The 26226-nt window shown below is 36.6% G+C and overlaps 1 protein-coding gene across 4 annotated transcripts in view; it reads left to right on the top strand.

The window, feature by feature from the left end:
- HECTD4 (HECT domain E3 ubiquitin protein ligase 4) overlaps positions 1 to 26226 on the top strand; it is a 69802-nt gene that overhangs the window by 23004 nt on the left and 20572 nt on the right. For 2 of the 4 annotated variants that reach the window (XM_084491508.1, XM_084491511.1), the window contains 40 exons: positions 341 to 486; positions 2047 to 2117; positions 2756 to 2861; positions 3492 to 3612; positions 4558 to 4686; positions 5868 to 5992; positions 6823 to 6976; positions 7251 to 7351; positions 8436 to 8634; positions 10019 to 10165; positions 11348 to 11452; positions 12128 to 12291; positions 12425 to 12658; positions 12815 to 13007; positions 13194 to 13298; positions 13382 to 13470; positions 14007 to 14182; positions 14342 to 14477; positions 14632 to 14773; positions 14893 to 15059; positions 15620 to 15766; positions 16071 to 16255; positions 16668 to 16821; positions 17158 to 17438; positions 17736 to 17925; positions 19057 to 19138; positions 19784 to 19986; positions 20171 to 20306; positions 20855 to 21037; positions 21273 to 21443; positions 21867 to 22036; positions 22495 to 22610; positions 23210 to 23313; positions 23588 to 23749; positions 23872 to 24020; positions 24292 to 24371; positions 24498 to 24661; positions 25252 to 25489; positions 25783 to 25919; positions 26090 to 26216. In XM_084491508.1, the coding sequence (XP_084347634.1) occupies positions 341 to 486; positions 2047 to 2117; positions 2756 to 2861; positions 3492 to 3612; positions 4558 to 4686; positions 5868 to 5992; positions 6823 to 6976; positions 7251 to 7351; positions 8436 to 8634; positions 10019 to 10165; positions 11348 to 11452; positions 12128 to 12291; positions 12425 to 12658; positions 12815 to 13007; positions 13194 to 13298; positions 13382 to 13470; positions 14007 to 14182; positions 14342 to 14477; positions 14632 to 14773; positions 14893 to 15059; positions 15620 to 15766; positions 16071 to 16255; positions 16668 to 16821; positions 17158 to 17438; positions 17736 to 17925; positions 19057 to 19138; positions 19784 to 19986; positions 20171 to 20306; positions 20855 to 21037; positions 21273 to 21443; positions 21867 to 22036; positions 22495 to 22610; positions 23210 to 23313; positions 23588 to 23749; positions 23872 to 24020; positions 24292 to 24371; positions 24498 to 24661; positions 25252 to 25489; positions 25783 to 25919; positions 26090 to 26216 (5989 nt within the window). The remainder of the gene's footprint in view (positions 1 to 340; positions 487 to 2046; positions 2118 to 2755; positions 2862 to 3491; positions 3613 to 4557; positions 4687 to 5867; positions 5993 to 6822; positions 6977 to 7250; positions 7352 to 8435; positions 8635 to 10018; positions 10166 to 11347; positions 11453 to 12127; positions 12292 to 12424; positions 12659 to 12814; positions 13008 to 13193; positions 13299 to 13381; positions 13471 to 14006; positions 14183 to 14341; positions 14478 to 14631; positions 14774 to 14892; positions 15060 to 15619; positions 15767 to 16070; positions 16256 to 16667; positions 16822 to 17157; positions 17439 to 17735; positions 17926 to 19056; positions 19139 to 19783; positions 19987 to 20170; positions 20307 to 20854; positions 21038 to 21272; positions 21444 to 21866; positions 22037 to 22494; positions 22611 to 23209; positions 23314 to 23587; positions 23750 to 23871; positions 24021 to 24291; positions 24372 to 24497; positions 24662 to 25251; positions 25490 to 25782; positions 25920 to 26089; positions 26217 to 26226) is intronic. The other 2 variants (XM_084491509.1, XM_084491510.1) reach the window with 2 other exon arrangements.

Here is a 26226-nt window from a genome sequence, read left to right as displayed (position 1 = left end):
GCCCCATCCAATTGCATCCAATTTAATGTAGATTAACCTAGCAGTGACTTTGTATTATCTTAAACACCCCCTCGAGAGTGCTAGTTCAAACATAACTGCCACCTTTACAGTTAAAGGTGGAATACAGCTGTTACATATTTACTTCTTAATTTATTTCTTCTGCCAGGAGATGGAAGAAGAAAAATAGCTTGTCTGGTTGCTGAAGTACTGAGTTTTGGGAATCAAAATTCCATTTATGACTGAGATTTTTAGTGACTTAGGCAAATAGTTGGAGAAACTACAGAAAATGAGAACTTGAATGCTGTTTGCATGGTTTTCACTAATGTTTAATTTTTCTTAGGTGGTTTTTAAATTCTTCTTCAGCCCCCAAACTGAAAGAAACAGAGATATTGTTAGAAGGTCGGGCCTTTTACTTTGGCAGTTGTTGATGGCACCGAGAGACCAGATTTGCTCTGAAATTCAGAAGGAGGTTTGCCTAGCTATTAGGTAAATATTTTTGTCAAATGGTATTACAACAGATAAACTTTCAAGTTGTAATCAGTGGTTATATTTTTATATAATAAAATTTAGATTAATTCAGTGTGATTAAAATTATTTCAGTCTATATTTGTGGAAGAAGGCAAATGCAATGTGTTTGCCCTGATGACAGTCAAATAAGAGATTAATTACTTTCTTGACATACTTCTTTTAATTTGTTGCTTTTTGTTGTATATCTTTAGAATGCTTTTTTTCAATGCTTATTCAAAACCAGTAAAAATTGTGATTGTATATCACGAAAATGAGATAATGTAAATCTCAAGGACAGGGATTGGTATTTCAAATGTCCCAAGCACGAATATAATCTGCTTTCAAGTGGGAAGCTGACCAGAGGTCAAGAACTAAATCTTCTGAATATCAACCTGCTTGAGTTCTGTTGTTTTTTTTTCCCTGGGGTATGAATCATGGCATTCCAAATTTCTGTGGCTTTATGCAACTATGTGAATGAGTGGAGAAGAATAATAGTACATCTTTGGTATCATTATGTAGCTTTTTTTTAGGGTCTTCCTTTTTGGGTGGGGGAAGTATACAGCATCAGCTGTATGAACAGCAGCTGCATTTTTGTTGGTTAATCCTGTATCTTCCAAAGACTGACTGATACAAAATCAGAAGTGTGGAGTAGGTAATATCTATCTTCCTCCTGTCTTCTGACTGTGGGATTCAGATACCAATAGAAATCTCATACATAGTTTGCAGTGTTTGAATCACAAATTGGTCAGCATGAGCCAGAGGGTGGAGAGCTGCAATAACTTTTACTCTCAGTACGAAGCTGAAAAGAATACCAGTTTCCTTCTCTATAAAAGAAATACTTTGAAAAAGGTGTGGGGAAAGGGGGAAATTGTAGAAGGAAGAAAGCCTGCATAATAGTATCAACACTTCAGACTGGTGCAAAGTACTCCAGATAAGCTGTGATTTTTCTACCTTGATGTGGTAATTCATCACAAGTGAGAGGGGTAAAACATCTCCCCAAAGAGCATTCAAACACAGCTGTGTTGTTCCTGAGGTGCTAGATCTAGGATTTTCTGCTTAGTTTTCATTTAAACTTACACCTAAAGACTGGCTCCTTATGTAAAACTTAACAGTAGTGACTTCCTTATTACTGGTTGTTGTATTTTCTATTGCTCTCTTGTCCCATCACCAGAGTTGTTTGACTCACCCTCTAAGCCAACATCCATTTTTTCTGACATCTCTGTTCATTGAAAAATGTTTGTGCTGTCATATATACAAATTATTAATGTGGAGTTTCTCCAAAAGAAGCAATTAGCTCTTGGAGAAGCTTTTGGACCTAAACAATAAAACATAGTTGATTACCAGAATTTCTGAGATAAAGAAGGTGCTTATTTCATGATACTTCATGTATTTCTAAGCTGGAAGAAGCTGTTGCCTAGTAATTCTAAATGGTACACCAGATACTGAGCTGGGAGTCTGTGATGCTATTTGCACAAGTCTGAGATCTTGTTCACTCTTAGGTACATTAAATAATACTACTTACTTTTGTTTTTTCTTTAGCTCTGGTTTAAATATCCTGTATCCTGGAGAAGCAGAAATCAATAATTTATTGAAATTGGTCTTAACTGAAGGTGAGAATTTCTAATTGAAAATAAAATATGAAAATCTTCTCCTTTGGAGGAAGGCCAGTCCAGAATATTGAGTACAATCTGTAAATCCAGCCTGTCCTTGAAAAAATTATGGAATGCTTCAAAACTTGAAGCTGCCTTTTAAATGGCTACATGGACAAGTGCATGTTAGTTGTAGGAAGGGAAATTTCTCATGCAAGGAAGCTCTTTGAAATTTAAAAGGATTAAAGCTTTCTTCTGTCATTATTAATGATTTTTCTGGCCTAGCTTATATTTTAGAACACCTGGTTAGCAGTTAATGATACCTGGCAATTCTACAGTAACCAGAAGTAATTTTAGTCCTCAGTGAAAAGAGTAAGAATCTGCTTATGTTCATTGTGAAATGGTTGTCTGGACACAAGCAGTTAATGTGTGGTAATTTGTTACCTCATAGCAACATGTTCAGGCATCAACATCTTTGGGATTTAAAATAGTACTATGCACAGTAAGCTTTAATAGTCTATAATATCAACAGGGGATTGGGTTACACTGTAAAGAGAGCTATTTCTGAGAAGAAGCATGCATTCAGCATGATATTTGAGGAAATAGAAATAAACTCTGTAACGTTCTGTTCTGCAAAAGTTTTCTGCATTCTGTTTTAGGAGAGAGAAATAGTGGTCTCTCTCAACTTCGCGATGTTATCCTGACTAATTTAGCTGAACAGCTTCAGAACAACAGATTTGGAAGTGAAGATGATGATCATTATAGGTAAAATGAAACAATATGCTTCCTTCCCCCCTTGGCTTATACATTGTATGTTTCTGTTACTTGGTTTAGATAAACTAGGAATAAAATTCTGCTGAATTTGCGTGTTATCTTAAGAGCAGCGTGACCTCAAATACTATCTTTGTGTCTGTAGTGGGTAGGAGTTGATTAGAATGAGAGAGAGAGAGGTTTGAAGTTTTAGGGTAAACTCTGGAAACTTCTGTGTGTGAACCTAGGTTTGGATTCCTTGATGTTTACCATGCATGTAGTAAATGTAGGTGATAATTCATAAGCAGTACCATAATGTCTTTCTTTCCATATCACTGTTAGGTCACTTTTCAGCAGTAAAACTCTCGATCTCTAGTACCTCAAGTTGGGAGAAGTCTTTTTTAGCAGTTGTTACAAGTCGTAGACTTGTAACAGTGCAGTGCAGAGTCGATAATATTCTTTTACATTGGCGTTAAGTGTTTTGGGCTTGGTTTCATTTGTGTCTGAATCTCTGAAATTGAACAGATGTCTGTTTTAGTTTAACATGATTTATGATAAGGATTCCAGAGACTTTTGAAATGAGCTATAGAAAATATACGATGATCAGCTTATTAATATTTTTGCATCTTTCCTGCATTTTTAAAGACTAAATGATGAGCTGTTGCACTACATTCTCAAGATTGTTGTCCGAGAATCTTGTGTCTTAATCACCAAGTGCCAAACTGTATCTAAAGATGATTTTCAAAGGCTTCTTTCAACTGTGCCTGTAAGTAAGATGTGTTTTGATTTAAAAATAAAAAATCACACTTGGCTTCTTTTCCTCCTCAAATCCATCATCTTTACTGAGTATATAAAGGTGTAACTTTCATAGTTATGTGTCTTAACAAACACGGTTTAAGAATGTATTTTGTTTATCCTATGCAGAGAAGGAAGAAACAATTTCTTATGGCAAAGTAAATTGTTTAGTAATGCTAAAACTGGTTTATGTATGGGCATGTTTTCCTGTTGCTTCAGTAGCTTTCTCAGTTTAAAGAAATGTTGTGTCTCTCAATCTTCAAAGCTTCACAACTTGAAAATAAATTCTGTTGTTTTGAATAATGGTTCACACAAGCAGAAAGACTGTCATTTATAGGTGAAAAATGAATGGAAGTTGATTTATTTTTTTAATGCATACTATACATACATACTTTCAGTGGGATCGGCTCCCTGATCTGGTTGCTTGCAAAGGCAAGGGAGCTTGCAAGCAAATTTGGGGTGGGACAGGAAGTCATGGCCTATACAGCAGCAGGTTGGGAAGAGTAGTAGCAAGGAACCATCGCCCTCAGCAATGTGAATAAAATTTAGCTCTATAGTAGCATTGAAGTTACGGTGCTTGAGTATTACTATAATGACACTATGTATTACTACTAATTAGCATTACTACTAATACTATATATTTAACTACAGTGTTAATCCTTTATATGCTTTGCATGCTATCTCACAACGTTCAATATTTTGCAGCTGGTTTATTTTATTTCATATGAATTAAAAAGCTTGTAGTAAATCAGCAAAAAAAAAAAAAAACAGTGCAAGGGAAATAGCATTTTGGTTTTGCTTGTCCTTTTCCTATCCTTTTTTTTTTCCTCTTTCCTATTTCTAAGTAAAAGGATTGCCTGCATCAAGATTGATTAAAGTGTTTAGATAATGTACAGTGTACTTATTTATGTTAAAGGCTGCATCTTCATGCTTGCGGTATCTGATGGCTGTACAGAACCACCTCCTCAGTAACACTATTTTGATTAAACCTGATGAAAATGATGACAGTGACAGCTCCTTGCAGGGAGAGACATTGAAGGTACAGGTAAACACCAAGTTTTATTCCAGCATGGCTCTCTACAGTCAATGTTCCTCTGACACCTCCTGTTTCTGTTATGCATTCTTAAGCTGTTTTGTCATTTCTTTTACTCTTGGTATAGTTAAATTACTGTAGGCATTTTTTTTCCTGTTCTTCAGCTAAGGCCTGAAGCTCTATGTTTGAAATTCCAGCTTGAGCTCTGTAATGCTAGTGAGAGCAAATACTTCATTTCCTTAATTTATGTATCATTAGGTTAAAAATGCATTTTAATAGATATGTGCTAGTCAGGAAATTCATATGCCAGGAATCATTTCTAAACATGTTACCCACACATCTTGCTTTCTCCCCATCATCATTTTTTTTATTATGCAACCTGAAGAAGTATTTTTCAGGTTTACGTATAAAAGGGTTTTCTTGTTTCCCTTACCTGGCTTCTGACTTTTTCATAATTTTAATTATAAAGTTTATGCAGAACCATGTTTTGTCTCTATGTAAACCATCATCCGTCAGTGTTTGTGGCAAAGAGACTGTTAGAAGACAAGGTTTGGTTGCTTTGATATACGGTTTGTTAAAATACTGCCGTTTCATATTACTACTGGAATAGTCTTGAACTCACAGAAGCCAGGTTTGTCCTATTGTGCAGACTGTCTTATAGTGGTTTTTGTAATAGTAATTCCTCTGTAAAAGCATTGACTTCTGAATTTTTGGTATTGTTTGTTGAGCTGGTTTTGTCTTGCTACTCTTTGAGACTGTGTTTTCGTAATTCATAGCAGTTGAAAGTTATTTGTTTGGGCTCGTTGAATAAATGCTAAATATTGTAGTACTTTTCTTGTTTCACTATTCACCCATGTTTTCATTGTTCAGCTTCTCTCTCTACAGTGATCCTCATACCTGCTAGGACATTCTGTCACCAATGCTGTACCTTGGCTGGCTAACAGCTCTCTTTCCTATGCTGGACTTGGGGATTCCTTCCCTCTAGAAACTGGATGTGCATCCTGTAACATGCACCTAGTTTCTCCCAGCACTTTGGGGCTTAGCATTAATCAAATTTAAGTCTTGGATGAATCTACTGCTGCAGGCCTGCCAGGTCACATTATCATTGTTTTAATTTGGAAATCCATCATTTTGTTCAGTCGTTTTTTTCTATTCTCTAAGAATTTAAGTATCTTAACTCTTCTTGTACATAGGAGCTAAAGACCAGCATTTTGTCTCTTGCTACGCAAATTCTGACGGGATGTGATGAAGTCTTAGAAATGCTGCAGCAAGTCACTACAGCACTAATAAACAGTGACATTGCTGATAGAGAGCAAAGGTAAGACAAGCTAACTTGAAAACAGTAAGTTGCTGGGTTTTGTGCACGTGCATTTAGCATTATGTATTCATTGTTATAACTTCATACTTGAGCTTTGAATGTATAGGAACGGTTTGTTAGTAAAGCATTTGCTTAGCACTTATGTTTTGAAGAATTTAGAATCAGACTTTCCATGTTGGTTTTGCCAGTTTAATAGATTGTAGTAGAAACTCTTCAAATTTGTAAGTTTTCAATCATAAACACCATTGTCACTGAGCAGGGTAACTGGAAACCAATTTGTCAGCTGAGAATATTCCTATAAGCTAGGGCAATTTCAAATTTCTTTTTTTAAAGTTGTTTACACTCCTAGTAGCTCAACATGTTTTTTTTACTAATTGACAATAAAAGTTCTATGAGATTTTTATCAGATGGGTTTCATGCTCAAATATCATTTTGCAGATGGAGATTCTTTTACAGTACTTTGAGCTACATGTGCTAGGAACTTAGTATACATACTGAACAAATATTTGTTTGATGTGGACTTTCATCCCATCCACATGGGACTTTATCATTTGCCGAGTAATTATTAAACTCTTAATTTACCATTTTCTGCTCTGTCATTGTTTAATAAGAAATGACAGCAAAAACGGGGATGCTAATACTTGAGAGAAGCTAGTGTCTTCAAGATAAAAGTTTTTTTGTTTTGTTTTTTTTAAGTATAAAGTAAATGTTTCCTATTAATTTTGAATTACTTGCTCCTACAGTTACAATGTTAAACAGATTACTAAGATTAGTAGAGATACTATATAGTATGAGAATAGTTGTTACTATGTAAACCTTGATTTTTACAGATTAAAAGGCCTGGAACAAATTACAAAGGCTACTATGCTTGGTCATCTGCTTCCTGTCCTTCTGACATCTCTGATGCATCCAAATCTGCAGACTTTAACTATGGCTGATGCCTTGATGCCTCAGCTGGTGCAGCTGGTTCTTTACACAAGTCAGGTATGGCCTTTGTGTCAGCAATCGCACACAACATCTCTTTTCCACTGTAGGCATTCTAAAATGCTGTAGATTTTGGTCAACTTTCTGCAGTAAGTGATGCACGGGCCACAGTTTGAGAATTGCTCAGCAGTGCCAAAAGCACTAGTAGCTGTTGTACCAAGTAATCGTTAATTGCCAATAACAGTGTACAGTATAATTCTTAATGTTTCAATAACTCAATCCTAAAATAGTTTGCTATTTGTACGTTTCTAACATTGTATGTTTTGTCCCACAGACTGCACTGCTGCTTAAAACTCAGTCTCCAGTTTTCTCAGAACTAAACAGCTCACCCAGTGGTGTGTCAGAACAGAAAGGGAAGTTGTTACCTGATGAGAGGTGACTCTTTTTTTCACATTTGGGTCTGTTCACAGAATAACATTAAGTGCTATATTGATTTGACCATTGTTGTGGAATAAATCTTAAAGTAGCGTTCTTAAAAATTAAAAAAAAACAAAAAAACAAAAAAAACTTTAATATTATATAAGGCTGTCTGAAAGAGATGGAAGTCATTATAAAAGGTGGTCCATTCTAAAACTGTTTTGCATGTGGAATTAAGTGTTTGATCTCTCCAAGGTATTTCCACAGGGCTTGGTTTATTTTGTCTTTTCCTGTACCTCAAGCATGAGGTGTTAATTCTAGATGCTCTTCTTAGAAGAAATTAAACTAAGGAAGACCATCATGAGAAGATGTAAATTACCCTAGGGTCATGAGATGCAGTATTAAAATAATATTGGAAAGATATTAAGTAATTTAATTTACATAGAGTAATATAACAATTTCAAGTTCTGCATTAAAATCTTGTGTCTCAAATCAAGGCTGAGCGGTTTCTGCTTAGAAACAGAAAAGCTCAGCTAAATTAAATAAAACATGCTCATCATATCTATTTGCAGTATTGCAGAATCTGTAGTATTGAACAACTTGTGATTACATATAATATGTGTGAAAACTCTGAAGAGTTTATTTTCGTTCCTCTCCCAAATTATAAGCTTCAGTGAAATAATAAGCATATTGTTTTATGACAATGTAATCAGTTTTGAGTGTTGTCCTAGTAGGATTTTTTTTAGCATTTCCAATCATATGTTTGAACCCTTATATAATACTATTTACTCTATTTACTCTTTTTTTTTTTAATGGCACATTTAATTTGTTTACCATAATTTGGAAATTTGTAAGTGTAGGGAAAAGTTCAGATTTTACAAGTTCGAGATTGGCATAGTTATCTGTGTTAGAGAGAGTTCATGCTGTTTAAATTCTGCACGTTCCCTCGGTACAACTATGTGTAAAATAAGGAGTCACTACTCTGTGCCTCTGTGTATCAATACTGGGAGGTGTTTATAAGTACTTTATAATTTGATGTTTGAACATATAGTACAATTCTGTGTGTTGAATTTCAGAAACTGATTTTTCGCTGTTATTTCAGAATGCTGGAAGAGAAGGAAGAACCAGGTTTTCTTACAGGCTTGAAGATCCCTGCTCCCTGGGCTGCTGGGAAGACTGTAGAAACAGTTCATCCTGTCAGGGATAACTATAAATTTAAAGAAACTGTACATATTCCAGGAGCCCGCTGTTTATATCTTAGATTTGACAACAGATGCTCTTCACAATATGATTATGACAAGGTAAGCTAGGGCCAATTCAGAAATTCCTTCTTTCATATATATTTCTGTGAGCAGCACTTCTCATTTTCATCTTTTCTGCCCCTTGGCTTTCTTGGCACCTTACTGCCAGCGGTCAGGGTAATGAAGGAGGTTTTAATTGATAAGATATTAGTGTGCACTAATGTTACGGTCTACTTACTTCAAGGTTGTAAAGTACACAATGCAAAGAGGTTATTTCTTGCATTGTACAAGTGTGAATAACTTTTCAAAGGAGTCCTTGAGTTCTCAGCACAAAGAAGATTAGACTTAGCTCAGTGATAGAAAATGTACGACTTGTTGACATGAAAAGGGAGGGAAGTGAAGATAGACAATTCTTGTTTCATTTCTATTATTCTTGGAGAAACAATCCAAAAATAGTATGTGCCTAATTCCTCTGGTATGTTGTTTCAGAACATAGTATCTAGTGGTTGTTTCACTGTTTAAAACCTATCAATAGCATGGATCTTTTTGTTAAGAGTTAGACTCTATAATTATAAAAGTTTTGGCCACAGATATCAGAAGTAGTGGTAGTTGTTAGATAAAATATTGAAACACCTGCTAGCTCCAGAGGTGCGGGCTTTATGTTTTTCTCCATAAACTCATAACTCTTCCACTCTTCTAAGCTCATTTCGTAATGGCTCAGATTCTCAAAGTTTGATTTCCTTCTCATTATTGCTGTTGATAATGTTTTGTTATTTCTCAAATTTTAATCTAGCTGCCTGCTTTGTAGATCAGCACAGTTTGTTTAAACTGGGCAGAACTAGAAAGGTTACTTTTTTAGATTAATAAATAGCTTGTTTACATGGATTAATAGGAACAACTACCTTCAATTTCAAGAACACAGCTAATAGCACCCATTTTCCTTTGTATAATCAAGGAGCTATTTGTACTGCTTATGAATTGTTGCCATATATTCCTCAACATTATAGAGCAAGTCCTGTGATACTGTCATTAACGTCATTCACTACTAGTTAAGCTCCTCCAGAAATCTTTGGGTCTTACTATGTTCCTAGTGAAGTCAGTGATAAAATACCAACTTCAATGGGAGCAGGATCAATCCCTTTATTTTTAGAGGCAGTATGTTCTAGTTAGCTCAGCATGAGGCCTGGAAGTTAGGATTTCTCCTGATTTTTCTGCTCCCAGTTATGCTGCTGACTTGCTATGTCACCTTGGGGGCAAGTCATTGAACTTCCTCTCTGCCTCAGTTTCCCCATCTGTAAAATGGGGATAATAATACTTGCCAACTCACCTCACAGGGCTCTTGTGAGGATTTGTTAATGTAGATAAAGCGCTTTGAAAATATGAAGCGCGGTGTAAGTGCTAAGTATTATTATTATTATTAGATTTTCTTGTTTTTCTCTTACAGTCTAACAGTGTATTTTATGTTTTGAAGTTGGTGATCTATGCTGGTCCTAACACAAACAGTAGGAAGGTTGCTGAGTATGGAGGCAATACACTGGGATATGGCAGCCGTAGTGTCTTAGGAACTGGTTGGCCGAAAGACTTAGTAAAGGTACAGTATTATAATCCAACAATATTTCACATAGAAAAATCCTCTTTGGAAACCCTGTCAAGTCTGTTTTAAACCTTAGAGCAATGAAGTCCAAGCTTTTAAGTGTGTGGTTATCCATGATGAGATTGCTTCTTAAGTGGGCTGTTATGTCCTTGGGGAACAACTTTTAACTTACCCGTAATTATGTGTGATTCTTCTCTTTGAGTTTACCTTGTTTTGTTACCTCTTACTGGAATTCACTAGTGGTGTGTTCCAAGTCCTGGAATCTCTAATGGTATTACTGTTCTCATAAGTATATCTTCCTAGGAGGAATTTTTGCCCAGTCTGAGGCTGTGCATATTTCCTTAAGGCCCATGGGCATGATTGCTTTTTTTTCTGATGATAACCCACAAATATACCAAGTTGTAAATATAGCAACTCTGTGACCATTTGTGTAGTGTTTTAAAATTATATTGGATACTTTTTCAGTAAAACTAAGATGGAAAAATATCTCAAACTTGTCAAAACTTCATTATTTCTAGAATTTTGCACTGTTTCCTCAGATTGCATTCAGTGTTTTTTATTGTGTTTGTGCTGCTACGTTGTCCCATGCTAAATCTGAGCTTGTATACATAACAAAACATAATGCCAAAAAGAAGAATAAGAAGTAATGAACTGGAAGGCAACTTCAGACAAGCACTACATTGTTAGTAATTAATGGAATTTTGATGAATTTTCAGACCTAGATTTCATATTGTTCATTTAGCAAAATCTATTAGCACATTGACGTTCATCTTGAAGAGCTTGTCTGCCTTCCTGCCTTAAGGAAGGGAGTTATTGATTATTGCCTGGTCTTTGCAGACAAATAAAGGAAGTGTTTTGATGAAAATTAAGGCCACGTAACATGGGTTGACTTGGTAAATTCTGCTTGTGACTCTACGACCTTTTTGTTGTTTTGCTGTAATTAGCCAGCAGCAAAGTTAAAATATGTTTGTCCACTAAAAGATACTCTTACAAAAAGAGAAGAAATTCAAAGTATATAATTGAAGATAAAAATAATACTTAGATAACTGTCATCAAAAATATTAGTCCATAAATTAAGGCACTTTTATGAAAATCCTCTTTGCGTCAATTCTTAAATGTATCTCTTATTTGTTTTTGTTTTGTTTTGTTTTCCCTCCTCCTACCCTTCAAAATTTTAAGGTGGAAGGAGATACGGTCACCTTCTCCTTTGAAATGCGGAGTGGTCGTGAGCACAACACTCCAGACAAAGCTATGTGGGGCTTTGCTTGCACTGTTCGAGCACAGGTACTCAAACGTGACAGATTCCATGGGACAGGTTCAGCTTAAACTTATCTTCTGTTACATACTTTAAATCTAATAGAAGTATGCTTCAAAAATGAGGCTTAGTTTTAAGATTTAAAACAGTAACAGCTTACTGATTCTGATTGTAAAAACAAGACTTTTTTACAGTGTAAAAGAAATCCATTTTAGACATTTAGCATCCTTAGCTAGAGATGCCCTGCAGCATGGTCTGTAGCATGCTCAGTGCTTTATGAAGATGTCTTATTTATCTCTTGTCATTGGCACTGGACTTGGATGAAGTCAGTAACATCTACTGCTGCTTGTAGATGAGCATTTCTCTGAAGAGATGTTTGAAATTACTCCAGGGGGTGGGGGGAACTTGAATCCCACTCTTGCGGAGCTAGGACAAGGTCTGAGATGAAAGATATGCAGGCCAAGGACTGATTGAACCAAAAATAACTTTACCACTTTTTTTTTTAATCGTGGTTCAGGGAAAAAAAAAATTGCTCAAATCTTTTCTTTATTGTCTTGAGTTGTTTTTATATATTGCTTTTAATTGTTAAAGCATTATTTCAGTATACCTCTACCTAAGATATACAGATATCCTGTTTTGAAATACGTTAGGGAAGGACTTCATGGTTGATTGACTTGTGCAACTTATTGCTATTCCTACTACAGGAGTCTTCAGAGGATGTGTCAGGAGGCTTGCCATTCTTAGTTGACCTGGCACTTGGCCTTTCTGTGTTAGCTTGTTCTATGCTTCGAATTTTATACAATGGACCAGAAATTACCAAAGATGAAGAAACCTGTCAAGAGCTTTTAAGATCTAAACTATTACAAAGGTAAACAAACAAATTTTGTTTGGAGGGGTGGGAGAGAGGAGGAAAAAATATATTTATATACATATATGAATATATATGTGTGTGTATATATATGTATATATATCCTTTTCATCCATTTATCTTATTTTTCCAGGTGCCAGTGGCAGGTGGAAGCTAATGGTGTAATATCTCCAGCCCTTACACCAAGTCCTTCTCCACTGCCTCTTACTATAGATGAAGACAGAGAATTTACATATCCTTCTGATGTTCTAGTGCCTCCCGTTGGACACTATTTTGATCTGCCTAGGATTAGGCTACCTCCAGGAATCATGATAAAACTCAGGGAAATTTCTGGACGTGCTCGGCCTCAATTTAGACCTAGTATAAAGTAAGTAGTCATTTGCTCTATGTCAGCTTGATGGCATCATTTAATGTGCTGTAAATACCTGTTTGTGAATGCGATGTCTAGAAAGTTGCAAATATGAATTGTTGAATTTTGTTCATTATTCTTGCTTAATCAGCTTGGTTTTACCTATAACCCTAGGGAAGTGATTCAGCCTGAAGTAATGGAGGAGATGGTAGTTTCATGTGTGATTAAACACTTGAATTTGGTTGATGCACTCCAGTCCCTGATAAACTTCCAGTATCAGGAAGAACATGCTGAGGAATATGATTTACTTTGTAAAATTATGGGAGAGACTTTTAAGAAGTTAAATGCCATGGAGAGACAACTACAGGTAAAAATAAAATTACACAAATAAAACATAAGAAAACATAAGTCTTCTTGTTTGTTTGAGAATAAAGGTGCATTAAGAACATTTTAGAAACCTAAAAATACAAAATGTATATTTTTTTCTTTAAAGATCTCTTCTATTTACTAAGATGAACAAGTACATTAAGTCTTATTTTTGTTTCTTTGTTAGAGTGTGGCTGAACTGGAACAGAAATGGCAGAATGAGGTAGATGATGCCATGCATGGAAAGCTGGAGAACAATGTTCCATTCTTTTATGATTATCACTTCAATGAGGTAAGCACTGCGGCTGCTGTATGTGCTCATGCTTTAGGCTGCTCTTTCAATACATGTTCATCCCTTTCCTTTGCTTTGATTAGAGCAAGATGAAAGAACTGGAACTTCTGTGCTCAATGAAAGAGGTTTCTTTTGATGGAAGTGATCTCGAGAATGTGGTCCTGGCATTAAGGTTAGTAGCTAGATGTTGAGTGCACCGTTTTAAGCATCTGTGGAATTTCTGTGAGTTCTGTAAGAAGGTGTGCAGGATTAAGGTTGCATATGTACATAAAATACTGAAGTTGGCCCTTCAATCTCATTATACCATCTGACACTTAATGATGTGAAATAGAAGCTGGCACTAAATGTTTTCAAAACAAAAAAAAGCTTGTAGACCTATGGAGAAAAACAATTTTTGGAATCGGAAACAATCAGATGAACTTCTAATCAGGGATACAGATACTTAGAAACTTAATTTTTCTGTCTGTCTAGCAATATGATTAAAACTTTAGAAACACTTGTCCTAAGTAATTAATATTAGTACCTACAGCTGGGAATACTTATTTAACAAATCATCTAGTTAGTTCTTTAATTTTTGTTCTGCTTTCTACTTTGGCATAAAAAGTAGTTTGACACTGTGTCTTCTTTAAAATAACTTTTCTCACAGTTTTTCAGAAGGCAGTACAACGTAACTGAGTCTTATTCTGTTTTCCTTTTTCACAATCTCAGAGAGAAATTTTTTCAAGAAGTGAATTCACTGATTCAGAGGACCTATCATCCCCTAGCGAAAACCAAAACATTAGTTAAGAGCTTGATGAACAGAGCAGAGCTGTTATTACACGTCACTATTGCAGCACAGTCTGGCATCACAAGAAGTATATCTGGTACCCCTGCAGAGACTCCAGGTAAACATCTCATTACCAGCATTATTCTTTTTTTCTTCACCCCTCAAGATATAGCCCATCCAGTCTTTTACTGGAATGTCCACAGTGATTTTTAAAAGCAATTAGTAAATAACCTACTACACCAGGAGTAATGTTCTTTCACATTGTATAATGTTGCAGCCTGTAAATCAGCATCTGAAACAAAAGTGATATCTCATGCAGTCCGCCAGCCCGTCTTCCTTCGCAGTATGTCAGCACCATCTGACTTAGAAATGATTGGTAACGAAGATATTGAGTTTGCTAGATCAAGTCAAAGGTATACAAGGCTTTATTCTACTAAGCTGCTGTACAGTGATGTGGCCTGTGTTGTTAAGTGATATGCTTGCAAAGTTTACCATTATTTATGTTGTTGTTGTTTTAATTGGGTCAATGTAACTGGAACTGTGCCTAATTATTCTGTGTTCTCATAGGCGACGCCACGTTACCAGCCACAGAAGTAGCTCTTTCACTCTTCTGCAGTCACTGACCATTGAGGATAGCAGAGATAAGCCTACGTACAGTGTCTTACTGGGGCAACTGTTTGCTTTCATTGGAACAAACCCTGACCAAGCGGTGAGTCATTTAAAATGTTCTAAATCCATTATATTTTCAAATTCAAACCTCCATGCTTATGGGAGGTGTCTTGTTTGTGTCATTTAACAAGAAAAATAAATAAATGTAATATCTCGTAGGTATCCAGCAGCAGTTTTCTGCTAGCTGCTCAGACCAGGTGGCGTCGTGGGAACACAAGGAAGCAAGCCCTAGTGCACATGAGAGAGTTGCTGACAGCAGCTGTTCGGGTTGGTGGTGTGACACATCTTGTAGGCCCAGTGACCATGGTACTTCAAGGAGGACCAAGGTTTGTTTGTTTTTTCTCTAAAAATAATTTAATGTTTTGGTCTCTGTAGAAAGTAGCAAATTGCATTGCATAGAACAAACTGTGAGAAGTGATTAGTTGTGTGGGCTCGAGTTTACAGAACTAAGCTTTTAACAACCCCTTATATTACACTTTCTGGGGTGAAAAGGTGGAAGCTTTTAAGAAATACTTCTATTTGGCAGTAGATGAGCTTTTCCTTTCATACTGATATGACGTTCACAGGTGGGTTTATCTTAATACCTTGGCTGATACTAAATTCACTTAAATTAGGTATTAGTGTAGATATAGCCAATACTAATACTATCATCTAAATATTTTGCAGTTATTTTGTTTGTAATCAAATTTCAGTCATGTCTCAGGTAAAACTTACTACCTTGTTTACATGTATCTCACATTAAAGCATTAAATAAATTACTTGCTGTTTTGATTCTAAATCTTCCTTGGGTAGTTCTTAATATATGATAATTCTTTTAAAGCTATATTTGGAAACTCATTTTATTTAACCTAGAAAATTATGATTTCAAATGTCTTGCTGCTAACAGAATTGAAGAGCTCACGTGTGGCGGGATGGTGGAACAAGTCCAGGAAGCTTTTGGCGAGACTATGACGTCCGTGGTCTCACTCTGTGCTCGCTACCCCATTGCTTGTGCAAATAGCATTGGCCTCTTATGCACTATACCTTACACAAGGTACGAAAGTATTTCCTACAGAAAGGGAAGGAAAGGATCTGCAGTTGTCCTATAAGTTTTCCTATAAGGAGAAGTGTTGAATAGTATACTTCCTTTTTTCATAACGAGGAGTATCTGAGAACATCCTGTTAAATTGTCTCAGCATACAGAATTTCATCTGGGGAGGGGAAGGGAGAGGCAAAACCATCTAATTCTTCTGTTAACTCGGCAATTAATTATTTTGCAATTTCGTGATTATCTTTGAGTCTGTAGTTACTGACTGAAAAGTTACTTTGGTAAAGTCTGAATTTCTCTTCTGATACAGGAGCGAAGAGAAATGTTTGGTACGGAGTGGCCTGGTACAGCTTATGGACCGGCTCTGCAGTTTAAGCAGCCAGACGGAATCCAGTTCGAATGAAAAACAGACTAAGAAACAGAAGGTGGCCACCATGGCTTGGGCTGCCTTTCAGGTGCTAGCCAATCGATGCGTTGAATGGGAGAAAGAGGAAGGTAGGGATGCTGCCAGTTGTACTTCTGTTGTGTGCCTGAGAACTGTCCAAGTGCATGAGAAGTGGTGTGAACATGTATTTAAAATAGGGCATTCATTCACTGACTTCAGTAGTGTTTGGGTTCCTTAGAACATGCAAATGGATATAAAAGAAGTTTTCTTGTTGGTGTTGTGTGGTTTGTTTTGTTTTTTCATGCTAGCTTCACCACCATCACCTTGTGTCTGTTCCAGATTTATTTATTGGATGTTGTATTAGGCTTTATTTTTAATTCAAAACATAAAATTTTATGTTTCAATGTGCTGGAGCAAAACAAAAATATTTTTGACTATTTTCAGTGTGTGGAGAAGGAACCTGTAGATAGGTACATCCATTTTTGTTACTTATAATTGCGTGTTCTTGAATTACTTTTAAAGGTGGTTCAACAGAAGCTGTTCACTCTGGTCTGGCTCGTCAGGTCTCCAGCCTTCTTACCAATCACCTTGCACGAGCCACAGAGTGTTGTGGTAATCAAGCTGCAGGAAATGATGCACTTCAAGATGTTCTCAGTCTTCTTAATGACCTGTCAAGGTACTAGGCCTTTGTTTCTGGAATATTTATATTTTTTCTGTGTAAGAAAGCAGGTGGGGGTTCTTGTTCTTTTTCTGACAGTAGTGAAAGTAAGATAACTTTCAAACCATTCTGAAACCTGACTATGAACCGACACTTTTTTCAGTCTTAGTGTTTAATCAGTGTTATCAAGTGTTATGTAAGAACTGTTGCAGATCAAGTCTTGTCAGATGTATTTTTTAAATATATCTTTTAAATAATAAATTCATTTGTTTTTCATTTCAAGATCACAATCAAGCATTCCTTTTTTTTTTTTTTAACAGCAGTTAATTAGATTTTTTTTCCTCCCCCTTTCAGGAGTCACATAGGTAAAGCTATCCTGAGCCAGCCAGCCTGTGTGTCCAAACTTCTGTCACTTCTCTTGGATCAACGTCCTTCTCCAAAATTGGTTCTTATAATCCTCCAGTTGTGTCGTGCTGCACTACCTCTCATGAGTGTTGAAGACTGTGGAAATGTGGAACTGCCTCCCTGGAGTTACTCTGTACCCTCACTGAACAGTGAACAGGATGATCCAAGTGACCCAGCCTCCAAGATCGCGTCTCTGCTCTTAGCAAAGCTGGCAGATTATGTAGTACCAGGTACCAGCATCTTTTGGTGTCATGCTAATTTGAGAAATTGCCAAGCAAGTCCTCTTTCTGCAAAGAGCTTCTGTGTTGACAGAAGGCTTGCGTAGGAAAAGGTATATGATATGTTGGTGTTCAAAGTTTATGATATTTCTGTAACATTTCTATCTGCCACTTTTAACTGTTTTCTGACTAGAATCTATGTCACAGCGACAGATGCATCTCGAGGGTTTTTTAGCATTAGTTTCCAGGCCAAGAAAGTTTGTTAATAGCACTCATACTATCTATTTGTTTATTCCTTTCTAATTCAAGGATGCCAGACAGTTCTTTCTCCAACTGCCTCTGAACCAGATACTGCTTTAGCAAAAACCAGCCCTAAGAATTCCATAAAAGGCGATAAAGATCCTGGAGAAGAAAGTGAGGCAGTGGATGGCAAACTTTCTATTTTTATTCATAAACGGGAAGACCAGTCATCCCATGAAGTGCTTCAGCCATTACTGAGGTAATCTTAACTCATTGGATTGGAATTATCAGCCAATTCCATTTCTTTTTCTCCTTTTTTCTTTAAGTGCTGCAGCTATAGGAAAAAATGCATCCTAGACATAAGAGTAAATGGGAAAGCAAACAAAATGTCTTCCAAATGTATCGTATTTCCTGGCAAAGAATAACACAATGCAAGAATTATCTACAGGGCTTATGCAGAGTATACTCTTACCTGGATTAATATGCACATCACTATACTGAATTTCTGGAAGGGCAGCATCAGAGAGGATCTAAATGTTTCTTGAAGTTTTCTCTTGTAGAAGACTACTGGTTAGAGCAGCAAAGCTAAAACAGACCAGTGTATACAGATATGTAAAAGAAAGAGGAGGCTGTGATGGAGCATGACTTGTTTTCTTTTTGGCTTGCTTACAAGCTATGTAAAACACTAGCAAAAGAACATTTTGCTCTATCTGTAAAAGATCACATGAAAAGTTAGCTATTTAAATGATAAGTTCAGTTTTTCTGATGGAATATCTTGTTACAAATATTAGACTATGTAGGACTCACAAAACTAGGGGAAAAAAATGTCTTTAAAAGTTTTGCTTTTAATAAGGCATAGACTGGATAATAACTTGCTAGCTTCTTCAATATTCTTCAATAGCTTCTTCAGTATTCTTAGTATGCAGTCATATCTGCCTAGATTTGTCAAATAACCAACATTATCACCTTCTGCATTTTGCACTGTTTGTCTCATCTCCTCCCATTCTGTCAGTTTTGTACCCATGCTTTAAAACAACACTAAAAGATGCAGTTGTTGGATACTCTTAGATGAAACTTTAACTCAGCACCCTTAGGCATTTGTGCTCAGTAAAAATCAATTTTGTTAGGCTTCTTTTTGAGGAGAGAAGGGTTAAATTGCTAGCAAATAACTGCATTCAATAGCAGTTAATTCCTGTTGTAAATTATAGTATAATTGTGTATGTTCTAATTGATATATCAAGTGTTTCTGTTGCTGTTGAGCAGTGTAGTTGCAAGGGTTGCTTTGAAATCATTTAAAAATAAGCATAATACATTAAATTGGACTGTATAATTGAGATTTTTTTCCACCAACATAAGTAAAGCTAATGTGTTTTAATTTTCACTCTAATAGTAGCTCAGAAGGTCGTCCATTTAGACTTGGAACTGGAGCCAATATGGAGAAAGTGGTGAAAATGGATCGTGACATGACTAAAGTAAGGAAAGAAATAGAGAAATACTCAAAGTCTTGAAAACTGGTGGCCAGCCAGAGCTCTGTTTTCAATGATGTTAAATCCCCTGTTACATGTTGTTTCTTTTTTTTTAGCTTACAAAACAGTTTAGAAGGAAAACTCTATATAATGTTAGCTTTAGAGAGTTATTGATGTAAATAGTAACAAATGCTGAAAAATAATACTTTCTCTAACTATTGTAGGTCATGTTTAAGCTCCCTTAATATTCACTTTCCATAAATGTTTAATGCCTGTTCTTGGTGTGAACTTTAAGCTACCTATTTAAACTCAGTTTTTATGTATATTTTCAGATATACTCAAGAGAATTTTTACAGAAATATTCATGAGTTCTTATTTGCTGTTTTTTTTTTGTGTATTGTTTTCTGGTCAGAGAAGAGAAGCTATTATGCTAAGAATAGAACACCTAAACACACTGACTCCACACTAATACCTGATCTTTGTATATGGGGGAGAAAAAAAGAGTTTGTCTCATGACTGGTAATGCATACAGAGGAGGATGTTTTGATGTGTTCCCAGTGCTTTTATGTATTCAGAAGGAGTAGAGTTAAATGCCAATACACTGTAACTAAATAGAACTAACATTATTTCTCTTATGACAACTATTTTCAGAGTGGCTGCTGTGAAGTTATTACAGAAGAAGCTGCTGCAGCTCTTCGCAAGGCAACTAAGTGGGCACAGTCTGGTCTGATAGTTAGTGTTGGGCCACCCATAGAAGCTGTCAGTCCGGAAACAACTAGTGGGATGTCCACTGGGGACAAAAAGAAGACTGCACAAACATCTATTTGCAGAGAGAGAAATTCTGAGCTTGCCAGGTAGGTCACTTTGATTCTATACTTAGAACACATTCTACTTTTTTATATATTCTGGTATTTGTAGCACTCTCAAAAATAGTTTGGAGGTTCATAAATTTCCCTTTTTTGTGCAGTATATTGTTGCTGGTAGCTGAATGTTCTTTCCTTCTATTGTTTTGCAAATTTTTCTTTTCTTTCCGTATAGGACGGACCCTGTAAGACCATTCATCAGTGGTCACGTTGCAAACAGCATGGCAGCAGAGGTGATTGCTTTGCTACATAGCTTGTTGATGGCACCAGAATCAAATGCAGCTCAGATATGGACAACAACTGCTGAAAAAGTAAGCAAGCAGAAGAACAGATACCAAACTGTGCACCAAGAATACATTCAGTAATTAAGGGAACTTAATCATCAGCAACCTGGAATAATTCAGGAAACTGCCATTTTGTAACATATTGAACCAGGATGTGTCATTTGCATATATGTAGTTATCTTGCCTTTGCTAGGTAGCTACTCTGCCTTTGCTATGGAGTCCTGTCTGGCATGGCCTCTGAAGGTCTACAGCATTGGCCAGAAAATATATGGTGTATTGCTTTTATGTTCCTCTAAAAGCTTTAACACATAATCCGTTGCCTAGGCTAACTCCCTGAGTGAAGACTTCTGCTAATATTGTGTGTATATCTCTGTGATTCTAAAAGTTATTAGGGAACAGAGCTAGCTTTGATGGTATTCACACTTCAGAGGACTTAGAATATTCTGAGTTATATAATTCTCTTTGAGAACAAAAATAATTCTTCTGAGACTGTGTGGGCTGGAGGCTTGGGGTGTTGGGTTTTGTTTGAATTGTGCTTTGAAGTCATTATCTGGTATTTCTGCTTCTGTCTTCAGGTTCTGTCTCGGGCTCTGATGTACATTCCACAACTTGGGAAATATGCAGAGAGTATTTTAGAGAATGGGAGTAGCAGTGGAAGGAAACTTGCTAAACTTCAAAGAATTGCTCGACAGGCAGTAGCTGCCCTTTGTGCTCTGGGTGGCTTTAAGGAGACAATTAAAATAGGTTCTGAAGTTCAGGTAATCTGCTGCCTTTCACATTTTGTACCTTTAAATGACAACTTATGCTTTTGACCATGTTTTGCCTGCACTGGTATAACTGACGCAATGTGCAGTTTGCCTGCAATTGTGAAGCAGTTTCAGTAACACTTAGGTGGTGACTGCAGTTGTATGTTGAGTTTCTGCGTGGTGTTAAGCACTCCGTGTTTCTTGTTCGTGAAACCATAAATCTTATGTAAACCTTCTTTGGTTGTAGGTTTTAGGTAAAGGAATAGCAGGAAGCATTGGAGTTGTGGCATCTATTAATGAACAAGAAGGTATAGCAACGGTCAAATTTCCACCTACCAGTATAGACAGTAGAAAGACCTCACAAGCATCAGACACATTAACTATTCCATTGTCTAGGCTCTGTGTTCCAAGATCTGAGGTACGGTAGCCTTAAGAATCTGATATAAAGTATAATATCAGTTGTATTTTGGTTTTTGTTTTGTCACAGCATACTGGCAATTAATCTGCAGCATGTAAAATGTCTTTCATCTTTGATTAAAGATGGCTTGTGAAGTTTGCCTCATTTTAACCATCTCTTAATATCTATATTTAAGTTTTCATGCAAGTAACATAAATATTCACCTTTTGGTGCTTAAAGATGTTCCGTTGCATACTGTGGTGGGGTTTTTGTGTGTGTGTTGTTGTGTTTTGTTGGTGTTTTTTTTTGCTTGCTTTGGTTAGTGGTTTGGTGCTGTTTTTGTGATAGTACAAAATGAGAATTAACTCCAGGTAATAAAACGCCCTCATTTCTTAGAAACTAACTACTTGAATTTAACTTTTTACCGTGCCCCCCCACCATCAGGCATTGCCTCTTCATAAACTGTCCATTACTGAGAAGGTAGTACAGGCAGTCCAGTCCATGTTGCTTCCTCAGGAGGGAAGTCTATCTATTCACACCTCACTTCCTGCAACAGGAGATGGCTCAACTCCAGTAATGGCAGTGGTCCGGCTTCTTGCTGAAATAAGAACCAGGTGAGTTGTTGTTTTTCTGAAGCACTCCAGTCTGTTTTGTTGACGTACAAAAAATGTTCAAGTAAATTGCACGGGTTCTTGTTTTCTTCCTCTGTTGGTACTGACATATGACATCAGGGGACAATGAAAATTTGTTTGCTTCCTTAAATACATTTAGTGCCTGGATGTTCTCAAAAAGAGCAACAAAAATGAAGTGTCCTCTGTAACACTGGCAATGTACTGAGCAAATGCTTTATGCAAGTAAATGCTAGGAAGCAGACAAAAGCTGTCACTGGAAGTTCCAATGGGCAGCTAAGCATCCAGATTAAAAAAAAAAAAAAAAAAAAAAAAAAAAAAAAAAAGATCAGTAAACATTCTGTCTTCTTTTAAAAACAGTCCTGAGTTTACTGAATTCAAAGTTGTCTTTACATGTATTGTACTCTTTTGTAATACTTTAAACATACTATTTTTCCATTAAGAGCATGCCTGGTGATGGCTCAGCTGTTAGAAGACAGCTCGTTCTGTGAAGAATTCATTCAACAGTGTCCAGCTGCTGTAGAAGTTCTTAATTTAGTAGCACAGGAATGCAGCCCTGGTAGGTATTCAGCACATTCTTGCAGCTTTGTCCTGTTCAGTTCAGAGATGTAACTGTTCTTAAAATCACTTCCATGTTTTGTCCTCCAGCTACTTAGTTTATGATAGCTAGTACAGGACAGCTGTCTTGTCAGTGGTAGGTCTGTTGTAATAGTAATACAAGGGTAGCTAATAATCAGGCTAAATCATTTCAACATTCGGCATAAAATTCAGGCCAGAATATGATTATGCTGTTGTCACAGGAGATGCAAGTCCTGGGACTAGCTCTTTAGTACTATGCTTCTGAAGTCTCTTTACTGCTCTTGCCTCTATTTTAAGCTACTCTTTATTCTTTGAAAATATCACTGATTTCTATAAGATCTCACGTAATAATGTATTTACTTACCAAATAGAAATTAAACAAGAGGAAAACCATTGCTTGTGTAAGATTGGATTTTGTCATTGATTTTGTTAATTAGGTGAGAGAGACTTTTTAATTACATATCTTAAAATGTAAGTGACATATTTGTTTCTATTACAGTTATAAATGTGGAATTGTTGGACTTGAAGTTACTAGTTTTGCTTGGAACCTCATGACTTGATTTGGTTTGTTGTTTACAGGGGAGAGGCTCGTTGTTGTAGAAATGCAGTGTGAACGGTTAAGAATGTTGTATCGTGACTGTGCTCGACCTCCACCTCCTCCACTCCAAGCAGACAGAAGACAGGTGAGCACAGAAGCAGTGATGAGTATTCTGCTCCTTGCAAATGAAGTCAGCCACTGAGTGCAGAGGGTCTGCTTGTGGTGTTGGAGTCAAAGCGGTTGGATTTTATTTGAATATTTTAATATGAATTTGTGTAATGGGATGTGATTTCTTGTGGTTGAAGTTTTGGTAGTCGCATGTGCTGTCTTAAATGTGAATTTCATAAAATAGTGTATCATCGGATTTTGCAAGATGACTTCAAGTGTAATTAAGTCAAATGTTCTGTTCTCGTTTACAGCCCAAAGAAATCACTTGGAGCCCATCAAGAGTGTTTCCCCCTGTACGAGCATGCATGTTTTCGTCACATCTCACAGCTGTGACATTTTTGGCTGATCCTAGTGCTGGTGGGGGACTTCCTCGGGGCACATTTATTTATGCCACTTCGCCAGTTCCAGTGCAGGTAAGAATTCACAACCATACAACAGCTTGGTTTACTTAATATTCATTTGAGCATGATAAGACAGACAGAAATTTTTCTATTTTACCTGTATCTTGTAATTAACGTTTTCCTATTATTTCTAGGCACCATCATTCTACTGGGAAATTGAAATAGTTTCCTATGGAGATACAGATGATGACACTGGTCCAATAGTTTCATTTGGATTTGCTACAGAAGCAGAGAAACGGGACGGAGCTTGGACAAATCCAGTGGGCACCTGTCTTTTTCACAAGTATGTTAGAGATGTACATCAAAAATCAGTTTTGCTCAGTAAATTCATATGCTCCTTAGAGAGAATATTGTAAGCACATTGTGGTAAGCAACATGTACAATTTAAATGAAATACTAAAGTGATTAACTAGAATATTTCTTTATCAAAATAACAAATGTTGAATTGCCTCTTGTCAGTATTGTAGGCTTGTATACTTCAACTGGTATCAAGTTGTAATCCATATTTGTTTCAGTGCTCTTTCTAATAATAATCTTTTTGTATTAATTTTTAGCAACGGGCGAGCAGTGCATTACAATGGGTCCAGCTTGCTACAGTGGAAGAGTGTTAGATTGGATGTGACTCTTTCTCCTGGTATGTAAGAGTACAGCTAATTTACTTAACTGGTATAACAAAAAGAAATCTCCTAAATGTAAGAGAAACTGGATGAGAAAACAAATAAATCCATGCTGTTCTTTTGGTGATTATATATTTTGATAGGTGATGTGGCTGGAATTGGGTGGGAAAGAACAGAAGGAACTCCACCTCCTCCAGGACAGCCAGCTAAAGGCAGAGTTTATTTTACGTATTGTGGGCAGCGACTTGGGCCATACCTAGAAGATGTCTCAGGTGGAATGTGGCCGGTTGTCCACATTCAGAAAAAGGTAAGCTTTGAAAATAAATATATTGGTTGATATATAAACCTCTCAATATCTATTTTGATGCATTGATACATCCTCACTAAAGAGGTTGAGATAAAACTAGCCCAATACATAGTGCTGAATATATAATAACCCTTCCACAAGCATTAGGTAAAGCAGGCTCAATACTTCCTCTGTAGTATTTCCTTCTATAAAATAGTAGAGTGATAGTTTTTACCTTTCCTGAGTTAGGCTGAGTTCTCATTCCCTTCCCAGTATTTGTTTTGGAACTTTTTGCCCTTGAAGACACTAACCATGCAGCTGGCTTGATGAGACTGCACTATTTTGTGCTAGTAGCCTTCCTATTATTATTCCTTCCCAGCAGTGACCTTGCCACAAAATATGCTGTATCAGGAAGCTAGATAAAAGAGAAGGTTCAAAGTTGGCAGCTTAATGCCCTCCCTGCTGCATCCAGTTTATAGCTAGCAATGCTGGGAAAAATGTGTTATGGAGGAGTGATCAGCTTATCCTTTTGGCTGAGTTCTTAAATAGCAAAGAGAAGGACCAAAACAACCCACAGATAATTTTAATTCTTTACCTGCATCTTGTTCCAGAACACGAAAGTCCGTGCTAACTTTGGATCTCGCCAATTTGCCTATGCTGAAGGACAAGCTCACAGGAATGCTGCTGATCTGTGTATTGACCTAGCTGAAGAAATAAGCGCCAACTTTGAAGCATTGCCTTTTGCCATGGCTTCTGATAGCGATAACGATGCTGGCACCAGTATAGCTTCTGATCCCGGGACCCATGGACCTCCCTGTAGAATTGCTGCTGTTGCTACAGCTCAACAACGTAAAGTGATGATTAATTTTTTTTTTTTTTAAATGTTAGAGAAAAAATTACAATTGATTAAATAGGATTTAAGCACATCCTGACTGCATTTCTTAGGTACTGCCTATTTAGGTAAAGCAGCACAATAAATATTGGAAAATACATGCTTATTTAATTTAAGACAGCAATTTAAAAAAAAAATGTTACTGCATCCTTCATTTATATGGATGCAATATATTTCAAAAATCTCATTGAATACTTTTACGTGCCTTCTAGTTTGCTATAGTCTGATGATTTCCATGTGTACTTTACAGAATATGACAGTGACACATCTTGCCACTATAAAATGGAACTAAGCTACGAGAACTTCATCACATCAGGGCCTGATCCTCATCCCCCTCCTATTGCAGATGATGAAAGTGATGATGATGACGATGATGATATTCCCAGGGTAAGCAATGTGGCAAGACCTGCCTGCTCTAACTTGTAGTCTGAATATGGATCTTGTAATTCACATTTTTAAGTTTTGCTACACAAGTGTTTACCCTGCTTCCTTAAGGAAGATAGAGTTGTTAATAACTTTTTTCCTTTTAGTATACTAAATAACTTTCACCTTTGTAGGAGGATCACTATGCCCTGTTGGTTAAAGCCTGGGAAACTAAAGTTTTCCCTACAATTAGAAGAAGATTCCGTAACGAGGCTGAGAGGAAGTCTGGGTTGGATCAGATTAAAGGAGCTTTGCAGTTAGGTATGGCTAA

Source organism: Aythya ferina (genome assembly GCF_964211825.1).
Source record: "Aythya ferina genome assembly, chromosome: 17".
Lineage (NCBI taxonomy): Eukaryota > Metazoa > Chordata > Aves > Anseriformes > Anatidae > Aythya > Aythya ferina.
The sequence above is the reverse complement of the archived record's forward strand: the minus strand, read 5'-3'. Positions and strand labels throughout refer to the sequence as shown.